This window comes from Chlorocebus sabaeus, chromosome 7 (assembly GCF_047675955.1).
Source record: "Chlorocebus sabaeus isolate Y175 chromosome 7, mChlSab1.0.hap1, whole genome shotgun sequence".
NCBI classification, from domain to species: domain Eukaryota; kingdom Metazoa; phylum Chordata; class Mammalia; order Primates; family Cercopithecidae; genus Chlorocebus; species Chlorocebus sabaeus.
The window spans coordinates 135,893,875-135,910,568 of record NC_132910.1 but is presented as its reverse complement, the minus strand read 5'-3'; the positions used below and the strand labels follow the sequence as shown (position 1 = coordinate 135,910,568).

General features: G+C 37.2%; 1 protein-coding gene across 5 annotated transcripts in view; it reads right to left on the bottom strand.

Annotated features, from left to right (window-relative positions):
• Positions 1-16,694, bottom strand: part of SNX25 (sorting nexin 25) — a 153,214-nt gene that overhangs the window by 104,754 nt on the left and 31,766 nt on the right. For all 5 annotated transcript variants that reach the window (XM_073017764.1, XM_073017765.1, XM_008000439.3 and 2 more), the window contains exons 2-3: positions 13,246-13,330; positions 1,606-1,822 (exon numbers count right to left, since the gene is read on the bottom strand). In XM_073017764.1, the coding sequence (XP_072873865.1) occupies positions 1,606-1,822; positions 13,246-13,330 (302 nt within the window). The remainder of the gene's footprint in view (positions 1-1,605; positions 1,823-13,245; positions 13,331-16,694) is intronic.

The window sequence follows — 16,694 nt, the reverse complement described above, 5'->3', positions numbered from 1 at the left end:
CTTCCAAGCATAGTAGTTTCCACAGGCTACATGATGTGAGATGACATCATCATTCTTATAGCTAAGGAAAAGTGTACCGTGTACTCTTGCACTTTAAAAATTCCTAGTTTTTAAATATCAAATATGGTAAATATCAAAAGATACGATGACTTGTGAACTGGTAAATGCTGGCTCTCCTGAGAAAAAAAATGCTCTGATTTGGATCATTTGCCCATTCCATGGTGTAAATACTCTCACCATGGCCCATTTCAAGCTACCAATCTGGCATAACTGAACCAAAAGTTGGGAAGACCTGTGCACAGTTCACTCCTGCATGCCAGTACACGCCAGTTCCAGCACGCCACTAGACAGAACCCACAGAAATGAGCTCTTTGAGGTTCTCAGAAACTTTTAAAAATGTAGAGAAATCCCAGGAACAAAAAGTCTGAGAATCACTGCTTTACAGTAATGTTTTTCAAACCATAGTCTGTGACTTTTAAGAAAATAAAATTGAGTTGGTCTTAAACATTAATTTTTTAAAATGTTAAAAAAAAGTGTCAAAGTTATTAGAGGTAATAAAAGTACTGTTTTATGAAACTGGGTCATCATATCAAGTGAATTTCTCACAGTGGGTCATAGTTTTAAAAAAAGTTCGCAAAACACAGGGGTGGCAGGCTGGAAAACAGTGGGCATGTCACGGCTTTGTGGATTTTGGCCTCATAAATCTGAGGGAAGGAAGAAGAGTCACAGGAAGGGGCAAGACAGCTGGGAATGGAGACCTGCTGCACAGCCGCATTCAGCAGCAAGGTCGCCTACAAGAACAGCATCACAGGGCGGAAGGGTGACGTTATCTAAATACTTTACCTCTTCCCTGAAGGCGAGAATAGGCCACATTAACTATTCCCATTCCTGTTCCAACCGTGTCCATATCCACACAGGCAGAAGGCTACTCATTTCAGTTGGACAGCTTTTTATGTACAATTGTTAGGTACATAACAATACAAAGGGCTAACAAGCCTAAATATTAGCTACTTTCATAATGAAATTACTCTAATTAAAGCCTACAAGCTCCAATATGTACAACTGTTATGTAACAATACAAAGGGCTAATAAGCCTAAATATTAGCTACTTTCATAATGAAATTTCTCTAGTTAAAGCCCAGAAGCTCCAATATTAAGTACCTTTGAAAATCAGTTTTCAGGATATCGTGATGCAACAGAGTTCAACACAGGACTCACAAAAAGAAACATGAACCATATTTAAATTTGTCTAAATACTGTAAACTCATTCACTCTGCTCATGCTAGAAAACACTATATTTAAATTTTTTACATCTAGGTACTCATAATACTATAAGATCATCACAGTGCTGGCTCAGTAAAATTCATTTTACTGTTTATTTATAGAATTAATTGTATTTATAAGTGGTTTTCCAGCAGAAAGTGAAAAACAAAACTACTCTATCAGAACACAATAATTATTCCCCCTTAATAAATCTACATTTTCAAGCAAGTGCCAGCAATAGGCAGACTATTCTAGAGTTTTATCTTGACTTTGACCCCTTACTCAATTAAAAAAAAAAAAATGTAATGCAAAAAAAGGGGGTAAGTTGCTTATAACAGTTACCTGGCATTAGCAGCTTTCAGGTCACAGAAATGAGTGAGTAAAGTCCTCACAACATCATTGCAGACAACTTTAACCACATCCACGTGACTCAGTCTGTGGTGCAGCTGTCTGGCAATTTCCCAAAAGTCTTCCAAGAGCAGATGGTAAAGTTGTCCCTCATCTCTGCTGAGGTTTCCATACCAGGACAGAATGTAATCTCTATAACTGTAGTCGAACACTACCAGGAATAAACAAAGCAATGAGTAAAACAAATGAAAGAAGCAAACACCAAGACCGCATTTCTACTGGAAACTGGCCCCCTAACTATTTAATATTCACTGTTTAAAATTAAAGAGAGGAGAAAACAGAACTCATGAGAATTCCTAAGTCTTTTAAAACGAAAGATTCTCATCCAACTAGAATGTTTAGGTATGGTGACGACGTCCTAAATTTTCCTACAGAGCCCTATTTTAAAATATTCTATCTTGGTGCCAAACTACCTAAATTTATTTAAAAATCAGAGCAATACACTTATGAAGTGCACCCATTATCAATCTATTGCCTCTCCGCTCCAAATTCAGCCTTTTTGTCCCGCTCTATGATACTGGAGCTGGGCCCTGCAAACACCGTCAGTTTCTTTGACCACTGGCATAACGTTAAGTCTATCAGTAGCACACGCTGGAGGGCAACTGGAGGAGGAAGGGGCTGCTCTCCCCAGTTCCTGTGTATTCTTCTCTGTTCCTGCCACATTTAGCAGCAGGCATGGCACCCAAGGGTGTTTACCCCCATAGCGAGTTCCAGTGCCATCCACAGGGCAGTTTCCGAGAGAATTCTGCTGGCATCCTATGGGTGGCTCCCCCTCGCCTGTGGTATCTGCTCAACCTTCTTCACCATCAAGTGGGCCAAGGTTGTGCCTTCTCCAAGGCCTGGATCTCAATTCTAAGGTAAAGAAGGAAACTTCTTCCAAATTTATTCTGTCCTAAGGTGCTCTGCCTCAGCCCTAGCGGGAAGGGCTGCTCCCAATATCTGCTCTTTCTATATTCTTTAGTGTCTCTTTACTCCTTAGTACTTAATCCCATGTTGTACATTAATAATTCTTTATATTTAACTCTCCCTGTTCAATTACATTGTGCTTTCTGTCTCGTAACAAAACCTCAACTAACATAGGAAGAATCCCATAAACTAGTCTTGGATATCACACTAGGCTCAGCCTCTGTGGCCAATCGCCTTCTTTGGAAGATTTCTAGTGTCTATGTTCTTAATTCTGTGCTTCGGAATTAGGAAAGCCTAGCCATAGACCAGTGCTATCTAATATGAATATGAGAGCCACATATGTAAGTTTTAAGTTTTCTAGAAGACACAGTAAAAAAGTAAAAAGATACAACAAGAAGCTCATAAAAAATAAGATAAACAATAAAAAAGTATAAAGAAACAGGTAAAATTCACTTTAATAATATATTCATTTAACAAAATATATTCACAATATTATTTCAACATGTAATCAATATTTAAAACTTTTTAAAAATAAAGTACTTTGCTTTTTTTCATACTAAGCTCTGTAATCTGGTATATATTTTATTCTTTCAGCAATCTCAATTTGAACCAGCCACATTTGGGGTGCTCTATTGTGTTGGACAGCACTATTTCTAAAGCCTATATAGAAACAAGCTGAAGCCAGCGTGATGTCTGCAAGAAGCTACGTCTTTTCAAAAATAAAATATTGGTGGGCTTGGTGGTGACTCCCCACAGGGCCCCAAGAGAGAAAAACATTTAGCTACACAATCCTGCTCCACCTCAAGGGTACCAAGGTCATTTTTTATCACTTGTTTCTCAGAGTTTTTTTTTTTTTAACTTTTCAAACTCTATTTGATTGGGCTTAATTATAGATGTGACTATACGTCATTTCAGATAAATAATTTATCCTCCTGCTTTTCTTTGCTTGTCTGCACGCTACTTTATCCTCGGGAATCCTACGTGAACCAGATCTACTTCACAATTCCCTATGAACAACTAACCTATAATTGTCAAACAAGTTTTTAGCTTAGAATTTGGGGTTCATTTTATGCATCTTGGCCACTACACGCCAATTTAGAAGCTTAAGAATAATAAATTGGCTGGGAGCAGTGGCTCATGGCTGCAATCCCAGAACTTTGGAAGCCCAAGGTGGGAGGAACACTTGAGCCCAGGAGCTTGAGACCAGCCTGGGCAACATGGCAAAACCCCATCTCTACAAAAAATACAAAAATTAGCCGGATATGGTGGCGCACGCCTATATTCCCAGCTACTTGGGGCTGAGGCGGGAGGATCATTTGAGCCTGGGAGGTGGAGGCTGCAGTGAGTCAAGACAGCGCCACTACATTCCAGCCCGGGTGAGCGAGCAAAACCCTGACTCAAAGAAAGAAAAAAAAAAAAGAAAAAAGAAAGAAATTTAGGTGAGCTTTCTAGGGGGAGGGATTGTACGGTGGGGAGAGGGAGTCATTTTTCTTAGAAAACTGAATCACAATGGGATCACATATTTGCAAGTGCCTACAGGTCAAAGGAAGCACAATTTTTGTATTAATATTCTATGATGGCTTTTTTCATGGCTGAATATCAACCATGGAAGTACATTCAAGGTTTTTTTCGCATTTCCAGTATTCTTGCAATTCAGCTTTATAATAATTTATAAAACAGCATTTTAAATCCCATAACTCAAAAATATGCCACAGCATTAAGATTTTTGTTCACAAACAATGATACAAAGGTTTAGATAAATTTTCAGAGTGATTCCAGTGGCCTCAGTTGTAGGGATAAGATAACTGTGCCTTCCAGCTGAGAACAATTAATTGCCAAAGACAGAAAAAAAGATACTACCTCGATCTTTTACTACTCAGCAAATACAATTTATAGAGGGCTTCTAGTATATAAGGTGGAATCAATATCGGTATCACTAAGCACTGGACACAAAAGGGAAGGTAAAACAAAAGCAAAACCAGAAAACAAAGCATCTGAAACTCTTAGTCATTTTCTGCTCATTTTCAGATATTAATTTGAATATATGGCTGTTATGTTTTCTAGATTTTGCAAAAGGTAGCTACATCTCATCCCTAAATTGTATGATTCCATTAAGGAAAAACAGCAGAAATGGTTTCTGACCCTGATGAAACTGCAAAAACAGGAATGGGTTCATCCTATCATCTCATTTATTGGCAACAAACAAACAGACCATGGTTCCTACACAGGGAGTGAGTTTCATCCCTTCAGGAAATTGAGGCTCAAAGAAGTGAAGGAACTTGCTAAAAGAGGTGGCAAAGCCAAGTCTCCTACCTGCCAGTCACTCTTTCTACTCAGCACACTGTAGTCCTGCACACAGGTGAACAAGATAGCTGCATGAGTACAAGACAGGCAAAACCTAAAACAGCATCCTCATCCACTGGATATCCAGTTTGTTTAAAACACATTTACATGAAAAAATATATGTAAAAGGCTGTACTTTGTAAAACTGCTGTACAAGACACAAAGAACCAACAGGTGAGGCCAGGCGCAGTGGCTCAGGCTTGTAATCCCAGCAACGATGCTTCTCTTCAAACTAAGTATCATAAAACTATACATAACTTAAATATAAAAAGTACAGGCTTGGCGCGGTGGCTCACATCTGTAATCCCAGCACTTTGGGAGGCTGAGGCAGGCAGATCACCTGAGGTCAGGAGTTCCAGACCAGCCTGGCCAACGTGGTGAAACTCTGTCTACTAAAAATATAAAAATTAGCCGTGCATGGTGGTGGGCGCCCGTAATCCCAGGTACTCCACAGGCTAAGCCGGGAGAATCACTTGAACCTGGGAGGCGTAGGTTGCAGTGAGCCAAGACTGCGCCACTGCACTCCAGCCTGGGTGACAGAGCGAGACTGTCTCAAAAAAAAAAAAAAAAAAAAAAAAAAAAAAAAAAAAAAAAAAAGAAGAAGAAAAAGAAGAAAACAAAGCCATGATTCTAAATATAAATTATTTAACCATATAAACTAATTTACACAAGTACACATATGAACAAAATGAAACATACCCTACGGGTCAATTTAAGGAGACAGAGAAATTCATAACCATAAAATTATTTCATGGCTTTTATTAAGAAACATTCAAGATCAAGATGCCAACTAAAGAAAAAAAAAGAAATACACAGAAACAATATAATTAATCACAATGAGAAATGAAAGAACACTTATCCCCACTGCCAGGCAAAAAAATCTTCCTTCTAAAGCCATGATAACACCCAACACAAATTCAGGTGCTACTGTCATTCAAATATATCTAGTTTTAGAACTGCTCTTAAAGAAATGAGTTGGTAAAAAGGAGGCCACTGGAGATTATAAAGAATGACGTAACATGATGGAAACTTTAGTTTTAGTTAGGTTAAACTGAAAACAGGATTTAGGAAAACAAAGTAGAGAAAAACTATAGATGAGGACACAAGTTAAAAGGCTCCCACGTTAGTCTAGACAACAGGATGTTAGGTAATTGCTACCCACAAATTTTCAGAAAAGGAATGAGCTAAGTAAACAGTATAAGAAAGAGAGCTTCAAGAGGGCCATTTTTTCTACCCTTGCCTTTTCCCCTGAGCAATTCAGAAATACAATTCAGAGATACATGTCCTGCCCATGAGGTAGAGCCCCATGGGTCATAAAAGTCCAAGGCCTGGGTCTCTTAGAACAAAGAGACAGTCCTCATTCAACCAGAAACTTGTCTAACGACAATGATCAACAACAACAACAATTCTATTGTTCATTTCGATGGTCTTTTATGGTTTGTAAAGTTTTAAAATGCAATGGAAAGTCATCTTCTGGAAAGATTTGGGGTTATTAGTTTATGTGATCGATAGAGCTATTTACTTATCCAAAAAAAAAAGTACACATATTTCATGTCACTGGGAGAAGAGCACGAACTAGAACTTGATGAGTTGAGCTTTCTAAAGGGCGGGAGAAGTCATGCGAGCCCTGCTTCCTCTGTGCCACCATCTAATTCCGAGACAGCCAGACATCTGGAACAGCCATACGGCAGGCCTTGGAAAAAAGACTACCACATAAGGTTTGCCTTATCCAGGACCTATTCCAAAGCTGTTAAAAGTTCTATATACAAGTTCTATTCTCCATAAAACTTCTGTTATACTTTGACAATGACCTTGCAGTATCTTCTGCTGTCATGATTGTTTTCAAGTTATGATCCTGTGTATAACAATTACTATAGGCATATTTACCACTGAAACTCAGAAAAGCATTAAGAGCCAATCAAAACTAGCTGAAATGTACTCACCTTGAAATGTATATGTGGGCTGGGCATGGTGGCTCACACCTGTAATCCCAGTACTTTGGGAGGCCAAGGCGGGTGGATCACCTGAGGTCAGGAGTTCAAGACCAGCCTGGCCAACATGGTGAAACCCCATATCTACTAAAAATACAAAAGTTAGCCGAGCTTGGTAGCTCATCCCTGTAGTCCCAAGCTACTTGGGAGGCTGAGGCACAAGAATCACTTGAACCCAGGAGGCGGAGGTTACAGGGAGCTGGGATCATGCCACTGCACTCCGGCCTGGGCAACAGAGTGAGACTTAGTCTCAAAAAAAAAAGTCTGTAACATTAATTGCAAAAAATGAGGGTAATGGCCTTTAATTCTAAGATATTCAGACAGTGGGATTTTTTGTATGTGGCGTTTGGGTTTTTGTTTTTCAGAGTATTTTGTGTGGCAGACAGTATCTTTTATAAGACAGTCTAAGGTCAGCATCCCCCAAGGTCTTGAAAAAGATACAATCTCATGAAGAATTATATTTTCAATTCAAGAACTTTCAATTTAACATTCAACACACCACTGAACAAATAACATATACTCAATAATTATACAATTAAATTATCTGGTCCACACTGGAGATAGTTCAAGGTAGGCTAGTGAAAATTAGGCAATAGAGCTGTTGAGATTTAATAGTAAGTCAAAAAGATTTTTAGAAGTCTTTTTTTTTTCTATTTTCTGTCTGTTTTCTGATAAATGTAGCTTTTGGAGAAATTTCTGAAGTTATCTCGTACAGAAGGGTAACTGTTCTGACTTCTCAAGAGTTCATTCATATTAGATCTGAACCCCTAAAATATAGTTTTACATTTTAAACTGGCTAGCAAAACAGAGCAGTCATATGCTTCGATCACTTTCCTCAAGTGTGCCATTTAACTTACAGCATTTGTAGCTTTAGTATTTCTTATGGTTCCATAGAAACCTGGAGTATATTATTTTGCTCTGCATTTTTGACTATTACTTCTTTCTTCTTTGTAATTCAATCCGTAAAGACTTAAATCCTAACATACTGAGCTACAACACAAGCACAAATTTAGTCATAAAAATATCTACTCACAAACATGTAGAACATGTATACCTGCAGACACATATACATGCCTTATATGGTACTTAACTCTTTAAATGTTTTTAAATTACACACTCTAAAAACAATAAAATAGATACATAAAGATAAAATAGTACCATAATGTTCTCTAGTTTAAATTAGCTTCCAAGGAGGAGATTTTTAGATAAATATTTCATAAGCATTTAATATAACTGAACTCAAATTACTTCAGCCTTAACAAGTATATTATTTAATGTTTTGCAATGTACAAGACCCTCAATTTGATTAATATTAAATCTATTATAGCTAGTTAATAACATTCTGAATTCCAATTAAATATATTGGTGTCGGGTTTAGAAATATAAATCAAACCACTCCCGAGATACAAATTATAACCACTAAAGATTTTCTACATGCTGATGAAACCTCTTAGCCTTCTCAACATACATTTCTAGATTCTAATTCTCCATAAAATTAACTGGTCAAATTTTTCTTGGAAGGTGATTCTAGTTTTGTTTGTTGTTGCTGTTGAATAACTACTGCCAAATGCATGAATTTTACTCCCAATAACTAACTTTCTAGCAGCTACTAGCTCTCCTTCTGTTAAGATTATATAATGCGCAACTTCAGCAGCTTTTCCCTGAAAACCGCTTTAAAGCAAAGGACAGGTAAAAAAAAAAATTTGAACATTAAGAATGTGGTTTAAAAACAAATGGCGAAGTATAATAAACTAAAACGCTTACCCAAAGGTTTTGGAAAACATTTTCCTTTCAGAAGAAACCAATGAATACAAATTAGCTTGAGGATAATGTTTTTGCTAACTAAGCCTCAACCCTTATCCTGTCTTTTTTTTTTTTCCCCCACAAGTACTTCTGAAACAAACTGGTCTAAAATAAAGGTCATGTCTAAATACAGATAAATTTCTAAGTCTTCAAAAATTAAAGAGATACTCATGTTCATAGCAGCATCATTTACAATAGCCAAAAGGTGGACAGCAACCCAAGCATCCACTGATGAGTGAATGGATAAACAAAATGTGGCACACATATACACACACACACACATACACACACACACATGCAATGGAATATCATTCAGCCTGAAAACAGAAGAAAATCCTGTCACATGCTACAACACGGATGAAACTTGAGGACATCAAGTAAAACAAGCCAAACACAAAAAGACAAATACTATATGATTCCACTTAGGTAAGATACTTAGAGTAGCCAAACTCACAGGGAGAAAAAGTAGAACAGCGGTTACCGGGGCTGGAGGAACAGAAAGGGGTTGTCACTTAACAAGTAAAGAGTTTCAGTTTTGCAAGATGAAAACAGTTCTAGAGATTGGTTGCATGATAATGTGGATGTACTTAACACTACTGAACTAAGGCCAGGCGCGGTGGCTCACGCCTATGATCCCAACACTTTGGGAGGCTAAGGCAGGCAGATCACTTGAGGTCAGGAGTTCGAGACCAGCCTAACCAACATGGTGAAACACCATCTCTACTAAAAATACAAAAATTAGCTGGGCATGGTGGTGTGTGCCTATAATGTCAGCTACTTGGGAGGCTGAGGCGCAAGAATTGCTTCAACCCAGGAGGCGGAGGTTGCAGTGAGCTGAGATCATGCCACTGCACTTCAACCTGGGCAACAGAACAAGACTCCATCACACACACACACACACACACACAACACATTATTGAACTATATACTTAAAATGGTTATAATGATAAATTTTATGTCTATTTTAACACAATTAAAAATTTTTTAAATATTAAGGGCAGAGTTCTAATTCCAGGGGTGGTGGAATAGCTTATATCAGACTAACCTTCCTATAGAAAATAATTTGGAAATCTGGAAAAAATATTAAAAAACTACAGATGTTCCTCACCTTATGATGGAGTTGCATCCTAATAACACCCCCATCCCACCCCACAAAAGTAAAAAAATCATAATCTGAACTATCATAAATCAGGAACCATCTGTATATAAAAGCACTGAGAGCAACCAAACTTAGCAATTAGAAGGGAATCTATTATTGAAAGAAAGGAATGGCACTGGGTAAGATCCATGTTTACACACAGCTTTTCCCTACAGGCAACAGCAGTCTTAGAGGTACAGGCAGTAAACTGGAAGAGAAGGTCTTTTTTTTTTTTTTTTTTAATATATCAGGAAACAGATTTAAGAGTTGCCAGGGCTGCTGAAAATAAAGCCAAGAAATAAACGCCATGAAATCTAAGTACAGATTCTCAAACTCATTGCCAACTGTGAACTACACATGTGTAATTGTCAACTGTGAACTATACACGTAAAATTGCCAAGTGTGAACTACACATGTATAGGGGTAAGACGACAGGAGACCAGTGGAAAGCAACAGCTAGAAGACTCAAAGACCTGAGCAGATATTCCAGCTACTGTCCACCGGGGAGACAAAGTTTGGAGCTAGAATTCCACTAATGGTGTTGGGCTTTTCATTGCAATTGTGGACAGGCCATGAACCAGAGGAGTTAAGTCTATGTCCCCAGACTGAGGGATTCACTTTAGATTAAGGACAAAATCCAAACACACCCATCCTAAGAAAATGTATAAAAAACCAAGTATCTTCAAGGTGATCAACCATTAATTAAACTGTATACTAAAAAACTCTTCAGAGGAAGATAACAGAATCTAGAATGTCTAAAAATCAGCATCCACATTGTCCAGTATACAATAAAAAACAACTAGACATCAGAAGAAACCCCCAAAAAGTGACATGTAGTCAAGAGAAAAAGCCATTAACAGAAACCAACATCAAGATAGCCCGGATGTTGGAATTAGCATAAAAGAACTTTAAAGCAGCTACAACAAAATATGTTCAAGAAATTAAAAATAAAAATGTCATAATAATTGACAGATGAGAGAATCTCAGCAGAGAAGCAAAAATTACAGAAACAACAACAAGAAAAAAGAACCAAACGGAAATTCTAGACATGAAAAGCACAAAGTGTGCAATAAAAATTTCACTGGATGCACTTAACTACAGATTGGAGATGAGACAGAAAAAAAAACTGGTGAACTTGAAAAAACAATAATCATCATCCTATCTATCTAAAGAACAGACAGGAAGAAAAGACTGGTAAATTGGACTTTATCAAAATTGAAAACATCCATTCAAAGATAGCATTAAGAAAACAAAAGGCAATTTACAAACTAGGAGATAAATTCTCTCTATCTGTATCTAACAAAAGACATGAATCCAGATATTTTAATAACTATAAATAAATTTAAGTTTAAAAAAGAAAGACTCGAATAGACACATCACAAATAAAAATCTGAAAATTGTCAATAACACATGAAAAGGTGTTTAATATCATAGTCAGTACGGATACATAATTTAAGGCCACAGTTAAGATACACCCATCAGAATGGCTAAAAGAGGAACAAAACAACAGCAAATGTTGGTGGTAATATGAAACAACCGGAACTCTCATAAATTGTTCGTGAGAGTCTAAAAAGATACAATCATTTTGGAATACTGTGTGGTAATTTATTATAAAGTTAAACATACAACTATCCTATGGCTCAGCAATCCTACTGCTAGATATTTATCCAAGAGAAATAAAAATGTATGTCCACTGAAATATTTGTTGATAGCAACTATTGACTAACTTTCCAAAACTTAGAAATAACCCAAATGTCCAACAGGAGAAAGGATAAACATATTGTGATAGCTGGATCAGTGTAACGGAATATCACCCATCCAAAAGTAACAAAGAATAAACTGATACACACAATATGGATGAATCTTGAAAACATTGTGCTGAGTGAAAGAAGCCAGGCATAGAAGAATACACACTGTATGGTTCCATTTCCATAAACTTTTAGAAGAGGCAAGACGAAGTGATACCAAGAAGGGTCGGTGTTGATCAAAGGGGAGCATGAGGCAAATTTTCTAGAATGATGGAAATGTACTCTATTTTGAATGAGGTGGTTATACAGTTATGCACATTTATGAAAATTACTGAATTGTACAATTAAGATTTGTACATTTCAAAGTATGTAAATTTTACCTCAATAAAAGCAATTAAGAATAAATCCTGCACATTTTTTTTTGAGATGGGGTCTCATCGTGTTACCCAGACTGGAGTGCAGTGGTGCAATCCAGGCTTACTGCAGATCTCTGCCTTTCGGGCTCAAGCAGTCCTCCCACTTCAGCCTTCCAAGTAGCCAGGACTGCAGGCATGTGCCAACATTCCTAGTTAATATTTATATTTTTTGTAGAGACTGAGTTTCACCATGTTACCCAGGCTGGACTCCTGGGCTCAAGCAATTCACCCATCTCAGTCTCCCAAAATGCTAGGATTACTGGCATGAGCCACCACACCCAGCCAATCCTATACTCTAAAATCGTGATTATGAGATTATGAATAATAGCTAAATTTTAAATCCAGTAAGTTTTATATGTCATTGTACTTTAACTACTAATAGAAATATTTTTAAAAATTTAATTATGCCCCCAAAGGTCTAAAATTATATGAATCCACACAATTTCAAACTGTTTCTGTACTGATATAGTACTCTCATTTTCAGATTTTGATATGGTGATTTTTGTGAACTATGATGAGTAAAACTTATGTATGTACCTATCATTTATTCAGTTCTCTTAACGTCATGTCTAACATCATGTATTCACCTGAAAAACTCATGGCTTGTTTTCTGAAAATTAACTAAAACTGTCACTGTTTTCAGAAATTTGACATTTAAAATCTTTCTTAAACCTTAATTTGATCCTCAAAATATATTATCTTTTAAAATTTTGATATTTAAAAGCACACTTATTTATTCCCACTTTCAGACACAGCCATATTTTACCTTCTACCACCCCGCTTCTGCCTTCTTCAATACAAGCTTCATTGCATGTTCATTCCTCTGAAAGACTACTATCACTTAGTTGGGTTTAACTGGTTTGTCTGTGAGTGAGCCTGAGTCTGTCTATCCCCAACATGCTTTCTCTAGGTTATAACTAGAAGAAAAAAAAATTCCTAAAACCCATTTTAGAAAAGAGAGAAGAGGTTTGTGCTTCATATGATGGAACTAGCTCTACATGGCTGGCTAGTTTCATATGATCTGGAAATTCCTACTCAACAAATGTGTAAATCCCTTACATGCAGACAAAACATGGATGTATTTAGTCACCAAATACAAACTCATGAAGAAAAAATTCCTAATGCTACATGCAGACAAGAAGAATAAATTTGCTGGAGATTATTACTTTCCTTTTAGAACATAATGAATTGCTTTACATAGTAATTACATACTCTCATTTAATTCTTACCTTCTTTCAGAGCTTTATCCATATTATGAGAAATTACTACCCTTCTAGACTGAGCTGATTCATGCCAGTTTCCATACATAGGACTCTGAAACGAAAGGAAAAAAATACAAAGCAGATTACTGAATGAATAAATCACATATAAAAACAAAATCAAAGGTATGAAATGCCATCTAAACAAGCATTAAGATAAGGCTTAACGAATAATAGAAGTTTTTCCACAAAAGTAAATAAATGCTTAAGGTTAAAATTTTTTGGAAAAAAAAAATTAAGGAAGGATTTTCCCTACCAGATATCAAAACAGTATAGTGACTGTATAGGAATAAATAAATCAACACAATGGTAGAGAGTACACAAACGGATGTAGCTATATATGTGCAAATTAAGAACATAATTTTCTTTAAAAAACTGAAATTAATGATAAAAATCACACACTATTCAGTAAATGATGTTGGAATAATTTGATATTCACATGGGAATACAAGGTTACGGTCTTACACTTTGCATATAAATAACTCCAAAAGATTAAGCAGCTAAACATGTTTTAAACTAAAAAGAATTAAGAGGAAATAAGGGAGCAGCTTTTTATAATCTTGGAATGGAAAAGTCTTCTCTAAAATAAAACACAAAATCCAAATGGTATGAAAGGGAAAAAAAATGACAAATCTGACTACCTAAAATACAAAATTCTTGTTTCACAAAAGATGATGCAAACGAAATATAAATGATAGACTAGGAGACAATATCTATAACATGTGTAACAAAGAAATATTATTACATACAGACTCCAAAAATAAGAAAAATAACTCAAAAGAAAACCAAGCAAAGAAGTTGAAAGGGAAATCATAAAAGATAAACAATGACCAATAAATGTATGACAAAAAAATGCAATCCCCTTTTTTATTAGAGGAATGCAAATTAGAGCAAAGAGACACCATCAGACTGCCACAGCAGAGGAAAGGACTCATGTATCTAATGTTGACAAGGACACAGGGAAATGGTTGTTTTCACATATTGTTGGGGGAAATATCTATTTCTACAAACTTTTAAGAAGGCAACTGAGCCACATATGTCAAAATTTTAAAGGACTTTTTTGAGTCTCACATGTTGCCCAGGCTGGAGTACAGTGGTGGCTCATTGCAACCACTCAGCTCACTGCAACCTCCGCCTCCCAGATTCAAGCACTTCTCCTTAGCCTCCAGAGCAGCTGGGACTTCGGGCGCATGACACCACACCCAGCTAATTTTTTATTTCTAGTAGAGATGGGTTTTCGCCATGTTGGCCAGGCTGGTTGGGAACTCCTGACCTCATGTGATCACCTGCCTCGGCCTCCCAAAGTGCTGGGATTATAGGCGTGAGCCACCGCACCCGGCCTAAAGGACTTTCTATTCTGCATTGCCACTCCTAGGACTCTGCCCAGCAGAAATGTGAAAAAGTATAAGGAATTTTACTGCTATATTAATTATAGGGGCAAAAAATTGGAAGTAACGCAAGTTTATATATATATGTCAATAGACAAAGAGTTAAATAAATTATGGTATACCATTAAAAAGATATATATATATACCTTCATGGAAAGTTTTCTATGATGGGAAAATGTTTGCAAGCACAAACACTTTTAAAAGTCGTTTCCTCTAGGCCAGAGGTACAGAATTTTAAGTCTATGTGTGTCTGTATAACAGCAAGTGATGTTAAAAAAATAAATAAATAACTGTATAAAGATACTACTTTGGGCTGGGTGCAGTGGCTCACACTTATAATCCTAGCACTTTGGGAGGCCGAGGCTGGCAGATCACTTGAGGTCAGGAGTTTGAGTCCGCCTGGCCAACACAGTGAGACCTCGTCTCTACTAAAAATACAAAAATTAGGCCGGGCGCGGTGGCTCAAGCCTGTAATCCCAGCACTTTGGGAGGCCGAGACGGGCGGATCACGAGGTCAGGAGATCGAGACCATCCTGGCTAACCCGGTGAAACCCCGTCTCTACTAAAAATACAAAAAACTAGCCGGGCGAGGTGGCGGGCGCCTGTAGTCCCAGCTACTCCGGAGGCTGAGGCAGGAGAATGGCGTAAACCCGGGAGGCGGAGCTTGCAGTGAGCTGAGATCCGGCCACTGCAGTCCAGCCCGGGCTACAGAGCAAGACTCCGTCTCAAAAAAAAAAAAAAAAAAAAAAAAAATACAAAAATTAGCTCGGCGTGGTGGCGGGCACCTGTAATCCCAGCTACTCGGCAGGCTGAGGCATGAGAATAGCTTGAACCCAGGAGATGTAGGTTGCAGTGAGGTGAGATCTCGCCACTGCACTCTAGCCTGAGTGAGAGAGCAAGACTCTGCTTGGGGTGGGGGCGGGGGGAAGATACTGTTTGGCATTTTTTCTCTTTTTTTCCTTAAAGGAGAGACTATAGAATTAAAACTCCACTATCTGTCTAGTGAGACTACATTAAAAAGAAGATTTTTTTACTTGATCACATATCATAGTAATCAGAAGCATGTATAACATAATTGGGGTCTACTTATTGGTTTGGAAGGAAAAAAAGGAAAAAATTGCAGAACATTTTTTTTTCAGGTGAGAAATATTACAAGTTCTTGACCAGCACTGCCACATGACTTGGAGATCTAAAAGGCTAATGCTACTGTCACCCTCATCCTACAAACCAGTGTGGAGAACCACTTTGTTCTCAAGCAGAGGCCAGACCAGCACAGATGCAATCAATCCCACAGCCCCAGGCCACCCAACTGAGAGTGGAGAATTTCCAGTCCTTGATTAGTCTCATGCTATCTACAATCAAGTGCCAAGGATGTCATCCCTGTTCGTGCTTGCTGTTATTAAAAACAAACAAAAGTCTTCTGGTGACCTTATAAAAAAAGAGGAAAAAAAGACATAGATTCAAGATTTCTTAGTGGAATTTTTTTTTAAAACCGTAAGATGTACATGTTGCACCCAAGAAAGAAAAGACATTCCTTTATGCTCAAATTAACATATGGCATTCAACACTTTCCCAAGGAATTTTTTAAAAATCTTAATCATAATCACATATAGTCAGACATGTAATGCATAAAAGAAAATCATGTGACCTTTTAAAACTATTTTCTAGTTTCTGGGTAGCTCTCTATGAAATAAAATACATGGTCTAGATTTTATTGAAATTTTAACATTTTTCATTTGGTTCACAGAAGAAAAAAAATGGAGGAAATGAGGAATTTTCAAATTCTACTGCTTTTAAAACATCAGGCAGATATTTAAACAACTTACGAATTTTGGGTGTAATATTTAATTGAGTTAAATGCTTTCAGAGGTCTACACTGCTAAATAATTTTAATCACAACTTCTCAATGCTTTGGCAAATAGTTAAATGAACAATACTGATCAAATGACAAAACCAAAGCCAAAAAACTTTTTAAAGAAGTTCCTGGCTGGTGGCAGTGGCTCACGCCTACAATCCCAGCACTTTGGGAGG